This window comes from Eutrema salsugineum, unplaced genomic scaffold (genome assembly GCF_000478725.1).
Source record: "Eutrema salsugineum unplaced genomic scaffold, Eutsalg1_0 scaffold_13, whole genome shotgun sequence".
In the NCBI taxonomy this organism is placed as follows: Eukaryota; Viridiplantae; Streptophyta; class Magnoliopsida; order Brassicales; family Brassicaceae; genus Eutrema; species Eutrema salsugineum.
Window position 1 is genome coordinate 2,978,196 of NW_006256885.1, and position 16,569 is coordinate 2,994,764.

Below are 16,569 nucleotides of genomic sequence, written 5' to 3' on the forward strand. Positions count from 1 at the left end.
TTCAGACTTTTTCTTTTTGGCATCAACAGAGATCTCTTTATTTTTTCCAATCTTCCAAGTTCATAATTCTTTTCTAATTTCTACTATAGACTCTTTTTTTCTTAATAATGGATAGCAGAAAAAGAAAAAAAGAATGTTCAAGTGTAAGCAAAAAACTTCTTCTGGTAAGAGTTTAAAAGCCGTTACAAACATCTTTATCAAAGAATAAAAACCTCTTAAGTCTTAATGGAAATTTGTAAATAATTTATTGAATTTAATATTTGGCTCAAAAGATTTACTCATTTACACACAAAATCAGTTGCATACATGCATAAGTATCTATAGGAAATATGTATGTACATACAGTACCGGCTGTGCAACTATAAAAACGGCCGTTTCTTTAATTTTTCTTCTTCTTGTCGTTTTTGTCATGTTGGAGGATCACAGGAGCCGCCGGTATACTAAACCACCACTCTCTCAACCGCCTTATCAGCCGCTCGGTGCTCGCTCTTCGTGGCGGCGAGTATCTCGTTGATAGCTCCACAAACACAACCAGAATCAAGTAGCGTCCTGGAACAAAGGCAATCATCGTAGCTGCAACAACCATCGCAAATGCAAACTTCTCGCTCGCCTGAAAACAGAGGTTTCAAATCGCAGTTAAAACACAGAGGTAGGAGAAGCGTTTTGTGTTATTAAAAAACAAGAGGATAGACAGACCTGCGGGAAAAGCGAGAATAATAAAGCTCGGAACTTGAGAAGAACGATGTTTCCGTCTTGAATGTTCTGTTCGAGCTCCGAGATCCCATTCTGGACCGCCAAAAGCTGTTCCATTGTGCTCATAGGTGGAGGAGCGGTTACTTTCAGCTCGACCATGAGCTTTTCTCTGCTGAAAAATCTTGTGAGAACCATGAAGATTGCAGAGAGTAGAGACGCAAGAGCAAAGACATAAACAAGCCATCCCTTCCAAATTATTAAAGTGGACAGGAGACAGAAAACAACAGACTTCATAGGGTCGTCCCAATACACCAGAGACAAAACCAGGTTCCCGGTTTCCATTATTGGAAGCACCAGTTCCTGCAAAAAAAAAAGGAAAATGCAGATAAACATTTGATAAAACGCGGTTTAAAATGATTTTTGTTTATGTTTACCTTCATTACGGCTAAGTTGGTGTCAATGCCCTCCATTTTGACTCCATTTATCGTCTCTTGCGCAAGAACAACCTTCTCGTAGTTCTTACGCGACTCCTTCACTGCTCTCTCTAATGGATTCACATCTCCGACCACTACTTCACCTACCACAAGACTACTCTTCTCACTTGTTCTGCTCCTTGGACTCGATCCTCCAAACACAGAACCCAGTTGTGAAACCATATCTGAAGCTGAGGAGTGTAATGTCCCTGGTAAATAAATTACATATACATTAAACATTAACTTCCTCGCAGATTTCAGCTTATAACGCATACGCTTTCAGTCATCACACTCTTGGTCAAGATCAAGAAAATACCATTAGGTAGAAATTATTTTGACAAGAAGTGGTGTAACCTGTATCTTTGGATTTATTTGATCGATGGATCTCTCTTGAATTAGACATCTCAGCAAGCGTCTCAAGAATCAGATCTCCACCAGGAAGCTGATCACAGAGATTGAACGGTAGAAGATTTTCGTAACATATGGACTTTGTCAAACTGAGTTCCTGGATAGCTTGCACGCGTATAATCCCAAGTACAGCCTTTGAGAGTGCTTCGTCTCTTGCCAAACCCGTGATCTTGTACTTGTTTATGTATCTGTGAACGTATAGAACTTCTCTTATTGCAGCGAGCCAGTAATCACGGCGTGTGTGGCCTTTAAGCTCTGGGAACTCCATAACCGTTGGTTCTGATCTAGAAAAAAGAGCCAATGAAAGTTGTTAATTGGTCATTCACAAAACATAGCATATTTCGGTTTGTATCAGAGATTGCGATCAGTTTACGGCATTACAGTGATATAGACTTGTAAGAAACGGCCTTGTCAAAAAGCCGAGTGCCCCAAGGACCAGTTAACTCGGGTTTAACTATTTGCTTTAGATCTTCAGATAGGTCATATCGCTTTGGTTTGTCATAAGACACGACCTTTAAGGCCTCAAAATATAGTGAATGGTCCGTCAGGATTAAGCGACCTGAATAGTATCATGGCAATAGTGAGCGGTACGCACACATGCCAAGTCCGTGAATATCGAGAAATTACAAAGAATACCTGGCCAAGTTGATATTCCAACATGTTCAAGAACTGGTTGGGTAGTAACTGTCCCGTCTATTTCCAGAATCTTCTCTCTTTTTGATCGAACACCAGAAAGCAGAGATGATTCGGACTGAGTCCTCATCTTCTTTATTGCTCTATAATGTAAGATAAAAAATATAAAAAAAACTGTCGACAAAGTGATTCCAGAAACAGGAGTTCGGCTTCTAAGGATAGAAAATTAACCTCTCAAGTCCATATAAATACTTGTCATAAACAGAGAACTGGAGCCGACCACACGTTGATGAAGTAAGCATTTCGAACAGATTTTCACATATGATGACATCAGCTATTATAGGAACTGCCGGTGCGATCCGTGAGAAGGCTGCTAAACTCACTGTTGCATCTTCATCTACCTGTATCAAAGGAAACAGATGATAAAGAAAAGTTTTTTTTTATAATGATTGCAAAAGAATGAGAAAAAAAGGAGCCTTACGCTGAGCAAAGCCTGGCTAGCAGCAGCTGGGACTTCCCAGACAACCATCATGTCAAAGGTTAAACGCCGAAACTTTTTATCGGCTAGATGACCTGTTACTCCCACAGAGAGTGAAAGTGCCCTGAAACAACAGTACTCTAGAAAGTTCCTTGCAAATAGAGAGGGCTGCTTCAGAGATTCAAATGCCTCTTGTTTGAAACTATCACACAGCTCGTTTGCAGACACACCGAGTATTCTGCATCAATAGCAATAAGACAGATCAGTAGCCTCATTCTGCATCAAATACATGCATTGAAGTATGTCTATCTAATCTTATTCCTTTTAATCAAAACCCAAAACTTTCTGTAAAATGCATTTTTTAGTTAGAACTATCCCTTGTGGAACCTTATACTAAACTCATTCTTTGGCAAACTATTTCAGCATCATATCACTAATCGACATCAAAATACGGAAAATAAACTAGCTTATCTTGATCAAAGCCGGCACTACTGAAACAAGACAAACCCTTACGAGCCATGTAAATTCATACTGCAATCCAAATTGCCTACTTATGGATGAGAGATACAGATGAAGAGTACTTACTTTGAACACCTGCGGACAACCACATTGGCCACAGGAGAAAGCTCAGGTATCCAACTGGTGCCAGCAGATGGGGAACTTCCCATTTCTTCGATTTCTTCATCGAAGGAGCTTTGTTTCCCGAGCAACCATTTAAAAGAAGTATCTTTAACCAAACCTTCCAGCATATTCCGAGTTTTGCTTGACATAGCACAAACCTTCTTTTACCTTGTTACAGACCTGGTTTTTTCTGATACAATCAACAGAATCATTCAAGAAATTAACCGATTATATGTATTCCAAATATTCTCAATGCAAACTTTATCTGCAATTCAGCTGAAAGGTAGTTGGTCAGTAGGTTTGATACTGATCATAAATCAATTCCAAATAAATTAAGGGCAAAAAAAAAACATGGACTACTATGCGATCTCTGCTGCTTCATTGATCAACCTCAAAGCTAATCTAAAATTCCTGAACATTAACACAGAGGCTAGTCAAGCACCTCAAATCTAGAGAGAAAGCATCAAAGAAGCTGACTAATTTGAATGCATTGCAACAACATCACACCTGAAATTAACTAGAGTGTTTGTCCTCAATCGAGACGCTTCATTCTCGAATTGTCGATCAATTTAGGGCTTTTAATTCTTGGTTCATCCAAGAATTATCCTCTGGGCACTCTAGATTCTCAGATTCTGCTTTGATATGGAATTTAACGAAAAGGGAAATAAGCGGAGGAGAAATGAAATCCACGAAGACGGAGGAGGAGAGGAGCGACGGATGACGGTAGCCGAATATCGTTCACGGCCTGGTTAAGACACGGTCACACGTGATGCAAAACGTGGTTTTAATCCACGTCAGCAAACTTCAACGGTTCCGATTTTATCAGTTGACTTTATCATATCTAAACTAATCTTATCCCTACACGTGTCTATTTGAAAATAATCCACGTCAGCAAACTTCAACGGTTTCTACCCAATCAGAGTCCTTTGTTAGTTTGCATTATAAAAACTAATAAAGATGTTTCCGGACTAAGTAAAATGTTTGTCACTTCATCATCTATGGTTGTAGGATTTGGTCGAGAACCTCGTATCAGTTATATCGAACATTATACTAAAGCAATTTACGATTTTTAGTAACGTGTTATATAGGCGCAGGTTTAATGTAAATGTAATGCGATATAATGTTTTGAGAAGAGACTATATCCCCCAACTCCAAGATTCCTAATGTGATTAGTAAATATAGACCGGGGAACAAGTTTAATGCATGTAGCATACAAGATAAACTAGATGATATAATCCTCCTCGTGCGAAGAATATATTGGAATTGTGGTTTTCATCATCACAAAATTATTTTCACATTAGTTTAGGGGGTGTAGATTATAGGGATGTGTGCTGTGATGAATGAGAAACAACGTACTTATCCATGTATATTAAAAACTTAGAGGGAATGACTGAAATGATAAAGTGAATGCATGTTAAGGGTTTTGATCATATTTTTTTTGATAAATACAGAGGTACGAGCCTATAGAACAGAATAGAACAGATCCTGTTCAAGTAAGGTCACAAATTTTGAGGGTTAGTGATATTATTTATATGAGTTTAATATGTCGCATTTGATATAAAAAAATGTTTAAACAACTTAAAAGTATTATCTTATTATATCTATGATTTTTTTTTGGTATGTTTGTATTTTTCTTAAACTCTACAGTAATTTTTTTTTATTTTGTTTTTTGCGTGTTTGTATTTTCTTAATTTATCATGGTCATGATCTTTGAGTAATCCTTCTCAAAGATATTTCATTAAGAATATGTGGTATTATCAGACAAGTGTTCCTTGCTCGTGCAGCAGATGTGTAGAGAGAGTGTGTTTCCTAATTCAGTGACAAGTAAATAATATACAACATCTATGATTGTAATTAATAGTTGCAAAACAATGGAAAAAAGAAATAAAGCTTGAGTTAATTAAATGTTTTTTGAATATAAAAATTTGAAATGTTTTTATCCTTGTAAATTAATTATAACGGTTACTTTCTAAAACTAGTTGACCGTTATGTTTAGAAAAACATATGTGTCTATATAATCAACCTACATGCCTTGATAAAATAAGCTAACCTAAAGAGAAAATTCATAAGTTAATCATGTGGACCCGCCAAACTTCTGGCCGGAGTTGAGAAATACAAGACTATCGACTGGATCCGAATCTCGTGGTCCATAATGATTCATCGGCAGTCTCGTGATGCCTGCAAAGAACGATTCTAAGAACTTGTTTTCTTTAGATTAGACTCTCAAAGAGGATGAGAAAGTAAAAAGTGTGATTAAAAACCTTAGAAACACAATTTATTAGAGTATTGTTTTAGAAAAGATGAATCCATCTGTATAGTCTTATCAGAACCTATTCAGAGTTTTTGAAGATTTAAAAGTCTAAAACAGAAAAAGTGTGTACTAATTTTGAACATGAGATTTGAATCATTCATCACATTATCAAACTATATAAACTAATAAAAAATCTGTGAAAATTGGCTATCCAAAATTTTATAAATTTAAATGCTCCAAACATATATCAATGACCAACTTTGGCTGCAAAAATAAAAAACCCAAGGTAGTTTTATATGTGATTTTTGTTTCTAATGGTTTAAAAGATGTATAACAAAACTCCTTACCTATGTTACCTAATTGAGTTCAATGCAAACAATATTTTAATAAGCTGAAGGGAGTTGGTCGGTAGGTTTGATACAAATCATTAAAAAATCCAAATAAATTAAGGAAAAAAAAAACATAGATTACTATGCGATTTTTACTGCTTCATTGATCAACTAATCTAAAATTTCTGGACATTAACACAGAGGCTAGTCAAGCACCTCAAATCTAGAGAGAAAAGCATCGGAGAAGCTGACTAATTTGAATGCATTCCAAAAAAATCACAGCTGAAATTAACTAGAGTGTTTGCCCTCAAAATCCGGACGCTTCATTCTCGAATTGTCGATCAATTTAGGGCTTTTAATTCTTGATTCATCCAGGAATTGTCTTTGAACCTCTTGATTCTCAGATTCTTATTGAACACAAGCTCAAGTCCTAGCCCAATGCAGTGTGCTGTTGTAAGCCAATGTCTGTTAGGGTTTAGTTTTTATATGTGTGTAATGTCTTTGGGAAAAACATCTTCCAAATATATGATATCAATCCAAATCTTATTAATCTTGATGATGATGCCATTCAAGGCGGTTTCTTGGGATACACTCAATACAGCTCAGATTTGAATGGAAACACTTACTGGTTTGCTACAGGTGTAACAGAAACGCCCGACAAATGCTTGCTCAGATTTGACTTTTCAACAGAGAAATATCATCTTATGCATCTTCCCACTCAGTGGCATAATTATGAAGTGTGGTTCATATAGACCATCCGGACCCGGAGCTGGAGGTGGTGACAGTTGAAGTCGATGATGATGACCCACGTCCTGTTCCAATTCCATTCAAATCATTTACTCGGTTTGGATTTGGGAAAGACAGCGTCACAGGAAGATATAAGCTAGTGTGGCTATATAATATATATCCTGCTCTTACTGGTCCTGCTTTACTTAACAGCAAGAAGAGGACCAGATGCGAGGTTTTCGATTTACACGATACATGGAGATAATTGGAGATTCGTGACTACCAGACCTCTTGATCATCATCACATCTTATCTAATCAGAGGCCAGTGTTTGCGAACGGATCATTCAACTGGCTTACGGGAGATGAACAAGGATACGCATCAACACAAACCAAGCTCATAGTTTTCGATATTCATACAGAGATGTTTCAAGTCACCGCAACCCCACCTTTTATTACCCGTGATGCCTCTGGTGACAGAATTGGTTTATGTAATCTTGATGGTCGTCTCTGCATTTCCGAGCTCAAGGGAGATTGTAAGCAAGAGTTTTGGTGGAGCCGTGGAGGGTTGAAGAAGAAGACACCTGGGAGAGGATATTCTCGGTTGACTTGAATTATACTTCCACTTGGTTTGGTGGTATCACTTCACACCCTCTTACACCTTTGGCCTTATGCAGGGACAACAATAAGGTCATCCTCTCGCTTACCTATCAATCAGGCCTCGTTGCCTTGGATCTTGATCCTGACTCACCAGTTTATCATTTGTATTATTCTGGTTACTATGGCTTAGCTGTTTCTTTTTTTCCAAATTTATCACTTCATAGCCAATTACACCTTTTTCCAATTTTGTAGCTCTTTTGTGCAACTATTTACTTTCAATAATTATTGAATAAACTTTAAACTGTATATCATCAAATTATGAAATGAGCACTACTTGCTTTCTTTTCTTTTATTTTTGTCATCCATAGCTTAAGAATATCAACTCCATAAACCCAATGCTCTCAGCAGAAATTTCCATAGCAAATTGAGTCTGATTATTATTCATTTTTTTCGAGAGTTTTTTGGTTCCTATCTATTGATTATTATTCATCTTCTTCAAGAGTTTTTCCAAAGCAATGTTCTTTTTTTTTCGAGAGTTTTTTTAAAGCAATGTTTTTTTTTTCCTTCTGATTTCCGCAAATCATCATAATTGTGCATTGTTTTCACACATACACAGTCCATCCAAGAATTTTCTTTGGCCAAGACTTGGAAATTTAAAGATGTTTATGACCCAAAAAAAATGAAAGAATTTCATTAATCTACACTCCAACATATCGAATTAAAATAATTATTAGTACTCCATTCCAATGGAGTAATTTGGTTCTAGCGACAATGGCAATATTTTTCAACAAAAGCAATATATTTAGGATGTTTTCACTTTCTATAAAAAAGAAGTTGATTGCTCGCCGACAAAAAAAAAAAAAAAAGTTGCTTGCTCTCTCACTAAATTGTGGTTTAATGGCTGAGAAGCCATAAATGAAAAAAAATTGATCTACCCTGCTATAAATAAGTCTGAGTGTCATAAAGCACATGATATTCCGAAAATACTCTTAATGAAAAAGGAATATGGCATTGCTGATTTTTTGTTTGTTTTTTATATCGAAAATCAAAAAAAAATTGAGAAATGAAAATTCTAAAATTCTAATACCAAAACCGAATCTGGTTTCTCTGAATTTCTGGGTTAACATCTTAAACCGAAATCCGAAATCGAAAATCTTTTCCCAGAAATCGTCCATCGAATCTCCGATCCGTCTTCGTTTATTATCGCTCGGCGCGGTGCGCCGGCCTTCTCTGAACCCATGGTGTTCGCCAAATCTCGTTGTAGAGCCGTCATTTGGTAATAAGGTAACTTCTTCTACAGTTTGGGGATTAGGGTTTAGTAATCGATTTGTCAATTCCGTTCGTTTTAGGTTGCACATTGGATAGTAGAGTGGCGTATATATGTCGATTTAGTCTTCTGAGTGTTAAAATTGAACTTGTTGCCGTTGAATCGAGCTGAATCGTAGGTTTGTATAGTGAATCAGTGAGATATGGGACAACTGGTACAATTAGGTTAACTGAATGGAAAGGGACAACTGGTACAATTGGGTTAACTGAATGGAAAGAGACAACTGGTACAATTGGGGTAACTGAATGTAATGGGAAAACCTGTACAATTCGGGTAACTAAATGAAATGGGACAACTGGTACAACAGGGTTAACTGAATAGAATTGGACAACTGGTACAATTATGATAACTGAGTTGAATTGGGTTAACTGAAAGGAATGGAACAACTGGGACAATTGGGACAATTGGGACCCGGAATGTATTGGGACAACTGGTACAAATGGGATAACTGAGTTGAATTGGGTTAACTGAAAGGAATGGGACAACTGGGACAATTGGGACATTTGGGACCCGGAATGTATTGGGACAACTGGTACAATTGGGATAACTGATTGAGATAAGTGGGACAACTGGTACAATTGGTACAGTTGTGAGAAAATAGGAAATATTGTTATTCGTTAATGACTTAGTTTTTTTTGGTTTTGTGAACAGAAGAGGATGAGCGGCCACACAAACATACATTTTGAGTATGGAGGATGTTATTATAAGGAAAGAGAGGAGTTTAAATGGATATCAAGAAGCTCCATCTATGCTATATCATTTAAAACCTCTTTGGATGAGGTAACATATCCGATGGTTGTAGATGGTATATGCAAGAAGATTGGGGTAAACGATAGTAAGAAGAAGCTCAAGTTAAGCTACATTCCGTTGGTAGCTAAGCCACTCAATGAGTCATGTATTGTTGATGATTGTGATGTGTATGTCTATCTAACAATTGTGGATAAAGAGGGACTTAGATCTGTATTGCATGTGGAGATAATGGAAGATTTGGAAAGAGATAAGATTCAAGAGTAATGGAATATTTTCATTATCTTGGATTTCTTGCAATATTATGTATTTTGGAGTAATTTGTAACCTAAAAATTAGGTGCAACCTAAAAATTTACGTCCAAACCCAGGCAAACTACGAACAACTAGGACAACTAAAGCACATGATATTCCGAAAATACTCTTAATGAAAAAGGAATATGGCATTGCTGATTTTTTGTTTGTTTTTTTATATCGAAAATCAAAAAAAAATTGAGAAATGAAAATTCTAAAATTCTAATACCAAAACCGAATCTGGTTTCTCTGAATTTCTGGGTTAACATCTTAAACCGAAATCCGAAATCGAAAATCTTTTCCCAGAAATCGTCCATCGAATCTCCGATCCGTCTTCGTTTATTATCGCTCGGTGCGGTGCGCCGGCCTTCTCTGAACCCATGGTGTTCGCCAAATCTCGTTGTAGAGCCGTCATTTGGTAATAAGGTAACTTCTTCTACAGTTTGGGGATTAGGGTTTAGTAATCGATTTGTCAATTCCGTTCGTTTTAGGTTGCACATTGGATAGTAGAGTGGCGTATATATGTCGATTTAGTCTTCTGAGTGTTAAAATTGAACTTGTTGCCGTTGAATCGAGCTGAATCGTAGGTTTGTATAGGAATCATGAAATATGGGACAGACTGGTACAATTAGGTTAACTTGAATGAAAAGGGACAACTGGTACAATTGGATTAACTGAATGAAAAAGACACTGGTACATTTGGGGTACTGACTGTAATGGGAAAACCTGTACAATTCGGGTAACTAAATGAAATGGGACAACTGGTACAACAGGGTTAACTGAATAGAATTGGACAACTGGTACAATTAGGATAACTGAGTTGAATTGGGTTAACTGAAAGGAATGGGACAACTGGGACAATTGGGACAATTGGGACCCGGAATGTATTGGGACAACTGGTACAAATGGGATAACTGAGTTGAATTGGGTTAACTGAAAGGAATGGGACAACTGGGACAATTGGGACAATTGGGACCCGGAATGTATTGGGACAACTGGTACAATACCTGCTGATTGAGATAAGTGGAACAACTGGTACAATTGGTACAGTTGTGAGAAAATAGGAAATATTGTTATTCGTTAATGACTTAGTTTTTTTTGGTTTTGTGAACAGAAGAGGATGAGCGGCCACACAAACATACATTTTGAGTATGGAGGATGTTATTATAAGGAAAGAGAGGAGTTTAAATGGATATCAAGAAGCTCCATCTATGCTATATCATTTAAAACCTCTTTGGATGAGGTAACATATCTGATGGTTGTAGATGGTATATGCAAGAAGATTGGGGTAAACGATAGTAAGAAGAAGCTCAAGTTAAGCTACATTCCGTTGGTAGCTAAGCCACTCAATGAGTCATGTATTGTTGATGATTGTGATGTGTATGTCTATCTAACAATTGTGGATAAAGAGGGACTTAGATATGTATTGCATGTGGAGATAATGGAAGATTTGGAAAGAGATAAGATTCAAGAGTAATGGAATATTTTCATTATCTTGGATTTCTTGCAATATTATGTATTTTGGAGTAATTTGTAACCTAAAAATTAGGTGCAACCTAAAAATTTACGTCCAAACCCAGGCAAACTACGAACAACTAGGACAACTATTTGCAACTAGGACAAAAGAAGGCACACTAGTATAAAGTGGACAATTGGTACAATTGGGACAACTGTGAGAAACTAGGACAACAAGAACAACTACGACAACTATGACAATTTGGACAACTAGGACAACTAGGACAACTATGATAACCAGGACAAACTAATTTCTTTAAATTACTAAACATTAAACAAATACAGCACTAAACCCTTAAATACTGTATACTCAACGACTACCACTAAACACTAAAATAAACCCATTATTTTCTGAAAATAAGATATACCATTTGTGTTTCTAATGAAATAACCCTTATGGTATAAGGCATTCTTTGACAATGGTTTCCATCTTATAAGAGGTTAAACGTAAAAATATGGGAAATACAAAAGTATGGGCGCGAAACCCTTGGGGCAAGTATAAAATGTTCAAGGGTTAAGGGGACAACTAAAAAAAGAATGTTCTTCTTAAAGGACAACTGAAAAAACTTAAAAATCGTCCAAAGGACAACTATGACAATTTTGGGACAACCGGACAACTAGGTACAACTATGATGTCAACAGAAAATGCACGTGTGAGAATAGCGGCTGAGGATAATATTATAAGTTATTTTCCTTTGTATTTGTCTTTTTTGGTTGTCGTTTACCGTTTTCTCTTTCATAGAAAAGGGTCAAAGGGTTCTTCTCCTCTTATTCTCTTTCCTAATTGTTGCCCCCAAATAGGTTTTTTAGGGTTTTCACCGCATAATGGATAAATATCAGATAGCCCTCGCGAAATTGGCTGAAAAGAAGAATGATGGCTCTTCTTCTGTCTTGCCTAAGAAGGATTACGGGATGACCACTAGATGGGGACCCGAAGTCAATGGAGTCAAGACCATTCTGCCATGCCCTGTACAAAAGGGAATTCCAAAGGTTTGTTATTGCGGCTTAGCTCCAATTGGGTGTTTAACTGACAACTCCGGGCTTGACAGGGGCCGGAAATATTACGGTTGCTTCTACGACTGTTGTGGCCCAAAAAATTTCCCAGAAGTAAGTCAATTGGGTTTTCAATTTTGATTTATAATTTGAGTCTCATCTGAATTTCTGAGTTTCGGGATTTCAGGTTCCCAGTTGTGGCTTCAAGAAATGGTGGGATCTCGCAATACTCGAAGAAATTGAAATGTTGAATGATACTCAAGAAGCCATGCGGGCTTTGTTTGACACCGTTTTCTCCAAGTTAAATCAGTTAGAGTCAAAGGTGGCATCCATTGAAGAAGCTATAAAAAAGCGTTAAGGATGAAGAAGATGAGCTTTTCAGTTTCTTATTGACCTTTTTTCCCCTTGTTATGTTGCTACTCTCCTTTGATTTATTTTGAACTATTTCTCCTAAATAAAACAACGCAGTTGTACCAGTTGTCCTAATATATCGCATTAAGTTATACGAGTTGTCCTAAATAAAACAAGGAAGTTGTACGAGTTGTCCTAAATAAAACAAGGAAATTGTACCAGTTGTCCTAAACCCTAAACAGAAAACATAAGATTGTACCACAAAGAAAAACACATAATCTTAAACATAAACAAGACATTTTACTTCTTGGCTTCATGTGGTTGGGCTCCTTGAACATGTGAAAAACCCTGGCTGTACTCGGTTGGACCGAAGTAAAGCTTCTCAGGCACCATCAGTTGACTACCATCATCGGCATCCTGAGATAAAAACAAGAAACACAATCATATGAGATTTAGTTGTCCCAGTTATCCCAGTTGTCCCAGTTGTCCAAATGCCAAACGTAATTTTGTGTAAATAGTTGTCCTAGTTGTCCCAGTTGTCCGTACCGGCTGGTTCTGCTTCCTTCAATGGTTCTTCTTCACCCCGAATTTCTTCGTGGGTTGTTTCTTCATCATTCGCCAGAGGGTTTGGTGTTATTCCGGGTTCTTTATCTTTCATATCTGCTTCTTCGCTGCGCTTGGGTACAGATTCGTTCGAATCATATACCACGCCCTTAAGTCGAATTTTAGCTATCTAGTTAGGCTGGATTTAGGGTTTGTCTTGATGAAGTTAGAAGGCTAAATTATGTAATATATAGTATGGGAATTGAAGAAAGGGAAGTTGAAGAAGAAGCAGTTACAAAATCAAGTGTCGTTTCAAGTTAAAGGGGAAATTGCAGAATTTTCGAAAGAAAGAAGGAAGTGGAGATAGCCGTTCGGGGAAGATGAAGAGAGAAAGAGGAGATCGTATTTGATTTTTGGTAAGTTTATCGAATGTGTTTGGTTTTGGAAATTAAATCCATTCGGTTCGGTTTTGTTTACCTAATTTTCGGTTTAATAATTTCAATTTTTTATTTCTGATTTCAAATTGATAAAGTCTTTTTTTTTTACAGAAATTCTATTTTTTTTGGTATTCGGGTCGGACATAAATCAGGTGGGTTTTACTTTGATATTTTTGTAATAAAAGAGACACATAGGGAGAAGGGTATAATTTACCTAGTTTTTGTTAATAAAATTAATTCATAAAGAAATTAATTTTTAAAGATATGGTTTATCAGCTAACTTTTTTGGTCTCTTATGCCTTTTCAGCCGCGCGCTCCTAAATTGTTTCCCGTACATAATAAATCGGCCATATTTAATCGACCTCCTCTCGCCGCCAATCACCGTTAAAAACCCCTATGGATGTCGTAGATGATTGGGGACGAAAAGCCTTCGTCTCATCTCCCGGAGAATATTCAGTTACTCCTTTCTTCTCGAACCCATCAGATTCGCAGCTACTCTTCTCTTCTCCCTCACTCTCTCCTCCGATTCTCTCTCGCATCCCTCACCTATCTCACGCTCGGTTTCTCGCCGTCTCCGGCGTACCTCCGTCGGATTCTTCTGCAATCGAGGCCTCATTCCGTATCCCCCATCCTAACGATGATGCCGAGAGGGTTCTCTCCTATAATCGCCTCCAGCTTCTACGTTGCCCCGTTAAAAATTGCGTCTTGGTGTTTTTCCCCACAGGGTCTAACCTCGATCAAATTGGGTTCGTTCTGCTTTCCACCGGAGATTCGGGTGCTATCCGGGTCATGGGTACGGACGAAGGTTACGTCTTTGTGGCGAAAGAGCGGTTCTTTTCGAGAATTTTGAAGATATTTGTGCAGCCGATTAGTAATTTGGGAGCATCTTCGATGGAATTTGGATACGTAATGGTTTATACACTGTATTCGATTCATTGGTTCTCTGTCAAGTACGATGAATCTCTAGGCAGACCGGTTTTGAGTTACCTCGGACAAAAGCAGTTTAAGCGTTGTTCGATCGCGAGCGCTTCCTGGAGCCCTCATTTTCCTGGAGAGTGTTTAGTCTTGTTAGAAAACGGGGAGGTCTTTGTGTTTGATCTGAACCAGAGACATCTTGGTAGATTCAGAGGTTGCAAGATGAAAGTTTCTTGGGAGGGTCAAGGTAAATCAGTTAATCGTAATTGGCTAGGATGTGAATTTGGTTGGAGATTTGGGATTTTTATCGTTGCTCGATCCGATTCAGTCTTTGTTATCACTAGAAGCTCTGGAAATTGTAGTGTGAGATCTTTGTTGGAAATTGGGAGTCTGAACATTGCTGAAACAGAAGAGTTTGTTGCGTTTGCCAAGGCTGGTAGTGACTGTTTTCGGTTTATTCTTGCTTCTCGAAGCTATCTATTTCTTTGTGATCAGAGGTCAGAAGTGCCTTTGTTGAAATGGCAGCATGATGTTGAGAAGCCTTGCTTTATGGATGTTTATAGCTTGTCCGATCTCGGGTTTGAGACCCATGACTTAAATACTTCCTGTGTTATAGTAGGGTCATTTTGGAATGCGCAATCTCAAATGTTCTGTTATGGACCTTCTCCTTCTGTTACCAAGGATCCTTCTTCCTTGTATGTATGGGAGCTTCCACACAATCTGCTCTTACCAGCCGGAAAATGTCTCTGCGGAGATTGTGGAATTAAAGAAGTGATAATGAAGGAGTCTCTTCCCGCGTGGATTGATTGGCAGAAAAAGAGGGTTCTTGTTCTTGGCTTTGGCGTTTTAAACAAGCACCTTCCACTTGGGTCATTAGATCAAGCTTCTGGGTTTACTTTGATTCGGTTAACATCCTCAGGGAAGCTTGAAGCAGTCAACTTCTGTGCTTCTCTTGATCATTTAGATAACTTGGAAGTAATAGCTCAAGTAGATTCGGCCTGCAAATCTGATGAGGTGAACTTATTGTACTTCCCTGATGATGACAAATACAAATTTCCGAGACGGTTCAAATATCTGGAACTCGATTATCTCTCTGCTCACACAAAAGGGATTCTTGCCGGGTTGTTAGACTCGAGGTTGAGTAAAAAAGCATCAGGTTCAGAGAAGAGTGATCCTTTTAACTTAAACTTCCACGAGGACTTATGCGAAAAGTTGAAGATTTGCGGATTTGGTCTAGACAGATGTTCCTCTTCTATTACTGCAGTATTCGAGAGTATCAATTCACAAACAAGCGTTTTCGACATTGCATTGAAAGAAACCTGGTCAAGGTTACCTATGGAGCTTTTGATGCTTGCGTTCTCAAGCTACTCTGAGGTTGAGGGTGTTCTGATAGACAAGAAGAAACCGTCTCTCGAGTTCTTAGTTGTTCCGAAATTCCCACAGTTACCACCTTTCTTCTTAAGGAAACCTTCTAGCCGGAGTAGCAAATGGTCAAAGAAGGAGCAACCCGGTGTTGAGCTCATTGGTCCTGTTCTTCCACTTCCAGTCCTCCTCACATTACAAAAATTCGATAGCGGTTGTCCGGATTCAGAAGAAGAGTACTCACCGGATGTGGAGTTCTCTGACCGGTGCAACCAAATCTCCAAAGCAGCCCGCGAGATGGCAAACTCAGGTGTAGACGAGACAATCATTTCACTTGGCGATGACATGTTGGTCGACGAGTATTCACAGAAGGAGAAGAAGCGGTTCATTGCATATTCTCCGATCACAAAGACAGCTGATTCAGACAGGGAACATCAGGAACTCACTACGTTTATCTCCAAAGTGCGTCATTGTAAAGACAATGATGATCATGGTGGTGGAGGAAGAGTAGGGCTTGAGGTGTTGGATGATATGTCTCCGGTCGAGATTTGCTTCGAAGAACGGAATGTGAATTTCGATACAAAAGCTTTGTTTACGTTCAAGACGCTTCTATCCGAATGGCAAGATCGATCTTCTTCATATCAAAACTTCCTTTCTCAGTACCATCTCCAAGAATGAGTAATATCACCTTGTAACCTGTACACAGAATTTTCACGGCTTCGTTATTGTCTTCACCGACCAATTTTGTATGATATTTTTGAGGATTAGGAATTTAGACACCTTGTAACTCGGGTTTAGAATGGATCTTGACGTATATATGGTTATATGGTTGCGATCATGGAGCTTGCAGGAGTTACCTATTAAGGAAAATTTGTG

At 38.0% G+C, this 16,569-nt stretch overlaps 2 protein-coding genes and 1 pseudogene across 4 annotated transcripts; 2 read left to right on the forward strand and 1 right to left on the reverse strand.

The window, feature by feature from the left end:
• Positions 1-240: 240 nt before the first annotated feature.
• On the reverse strand, positions 241-4,024 carry LOC18024389. 3 transcript variants are annotated; one of them, XM_024159904.1, is made up of 11 exons: positions 3,814-4,024; positions 3,658-3,717; positions 3,271-3,496; positions 2,689-2,923; positions 2,439-2,608; positions 2,211-2,350; positions 1,956-2,133; positions 1,521-1,858; positions 1,128-1,375; positions 697-1,053; positions 241-610 (listed from the first exon to the last, which is right to left on the reverse strand). In XM_024159904.1, the coding sequence occupies exons 3-11, from the start codon at positions 3,453-3,455 to the stop codon at positions 380-382; spliced, it is 2,082 nt and encodes a 693-aa protein (XP_024015672.1). In that variant the 5' UTR covers positions 3,456-3,496; positions 3,658-3,717; positions 3,814-4,024; the 3' UTR covers positions 241-379. The 3 variants fall into 3 exon arrangements, with proteins under 3 accessions (XP_024015672.1, XP_006406616.1, XP_024015671.1); XM_006406553.2 differs by lacking the exon at positions 3,658-3,717; XM_024159903.1 differs by having other exon boundaries at positions 3,271-3,717.
• Positions 4,025-6,324: 2,300 nt separating this feature from the next.
• On the forward strand, positions 6,325-7,462 carry LOC18024390 (annotated as a pseudogene).
• Positions 7,463-13,776: 6,314 nt separating this feature from the next.
• Positions 13,777-16,466, forward strand: LOC18024391 (the record flags this gene model as incomplete). The annotated part of the gene is made up of 1 exon (XM_006406555.2): positions 13,777-16,466. A coding segment is annotated over one exon (2,595 nt), but the record flags the coding sequence as incomplete, so codon positions are not given.
• Positions 16,467-16,569: the final 103 nt, after the last annotated feature.